This window comes from Haliaeetus leucocephalus, unplaced genomic scaffold (genome assembly GCF_000737465.1).
Source record: "Haliaeetus leucocephalus isolate CR32 unplaced genomic scaffold, Haliaeetus_leucocephalus-4.0 Scaffold626, whole genome shotgun sequence".
Lineage (NCBI taxonomy): Eukaryota > Metazoa > Chordata > Aves > Accipitriformes > Accipitridae > Haliaeetus > Haliaeetus leucocephalus.
The window spans coordinates 752,352-752,783 of NW_010973062.1; the positions used below are offsets into that span (position 1 = coordinate 752,352).

Sequence of the window (432 nt, forward strand, 5' to 3'; positions counted from 1 at the left end):
GGAGGCGGCGGCGGCGGCGCTGCCGCGGGTGGTGGCCAAGTTCCCGTTCGCGCGGGGGGAGCTGTGCCGGCGGGTGCGGTTCGACATGCGGGGCCGCGACGTGATCGTCTTCCTCCACATCCAGAAGACGGGCGGCACCACCTTCGGGCGGCACCTGGTGCGCAACATCCGCCTGGAGCAGCCCTGTTACTGCCGGGCAGGGCAGAAGAAGTGCGCCTGCCACCGCCCGGGCGGCGACAAGGACACCTGGCTCTTCTCCCGCTTCTCCACCGGCTGGAGCTGCGGGCTGCACGCCGACTGGACCGAGCTCACCAGCTGCGTGCCCGCCGCTATGGAACGCCGGGGATGCGCCGGTAACCGCACCCTCAGGTCAGTGCCGGCGGCGGCGGCGGCGGCCCCCCCCCCCCCCCCCCCCCCCCGTGGGGGGGGGGA

The 432-nt window shown here is 75.0% G+C and overlaps 1 protein-coding gene across 1 annotated transcript in view; it reads left to right on the plus strand.

Moving 5' to 3' along the window:
* Positions 1 to 432, plus strand: part of HS6ST3 (heparan sulfate 6-O-sulfotransferase 3) — a 304,623-nt gene that overhangs the window by 2,136 nt on the left and 302,055 nt on the right. The window contains exon 2 of the mRNA XM_010578333.1: positions 5 to 369. Within this exon, the coding sequence (XP_010576635.1) occupies positions 5 to 369 (365 nt within the window). The remainder of the gene's footprint in view (positions 1 to 4; positions 370 to 432) is intronic.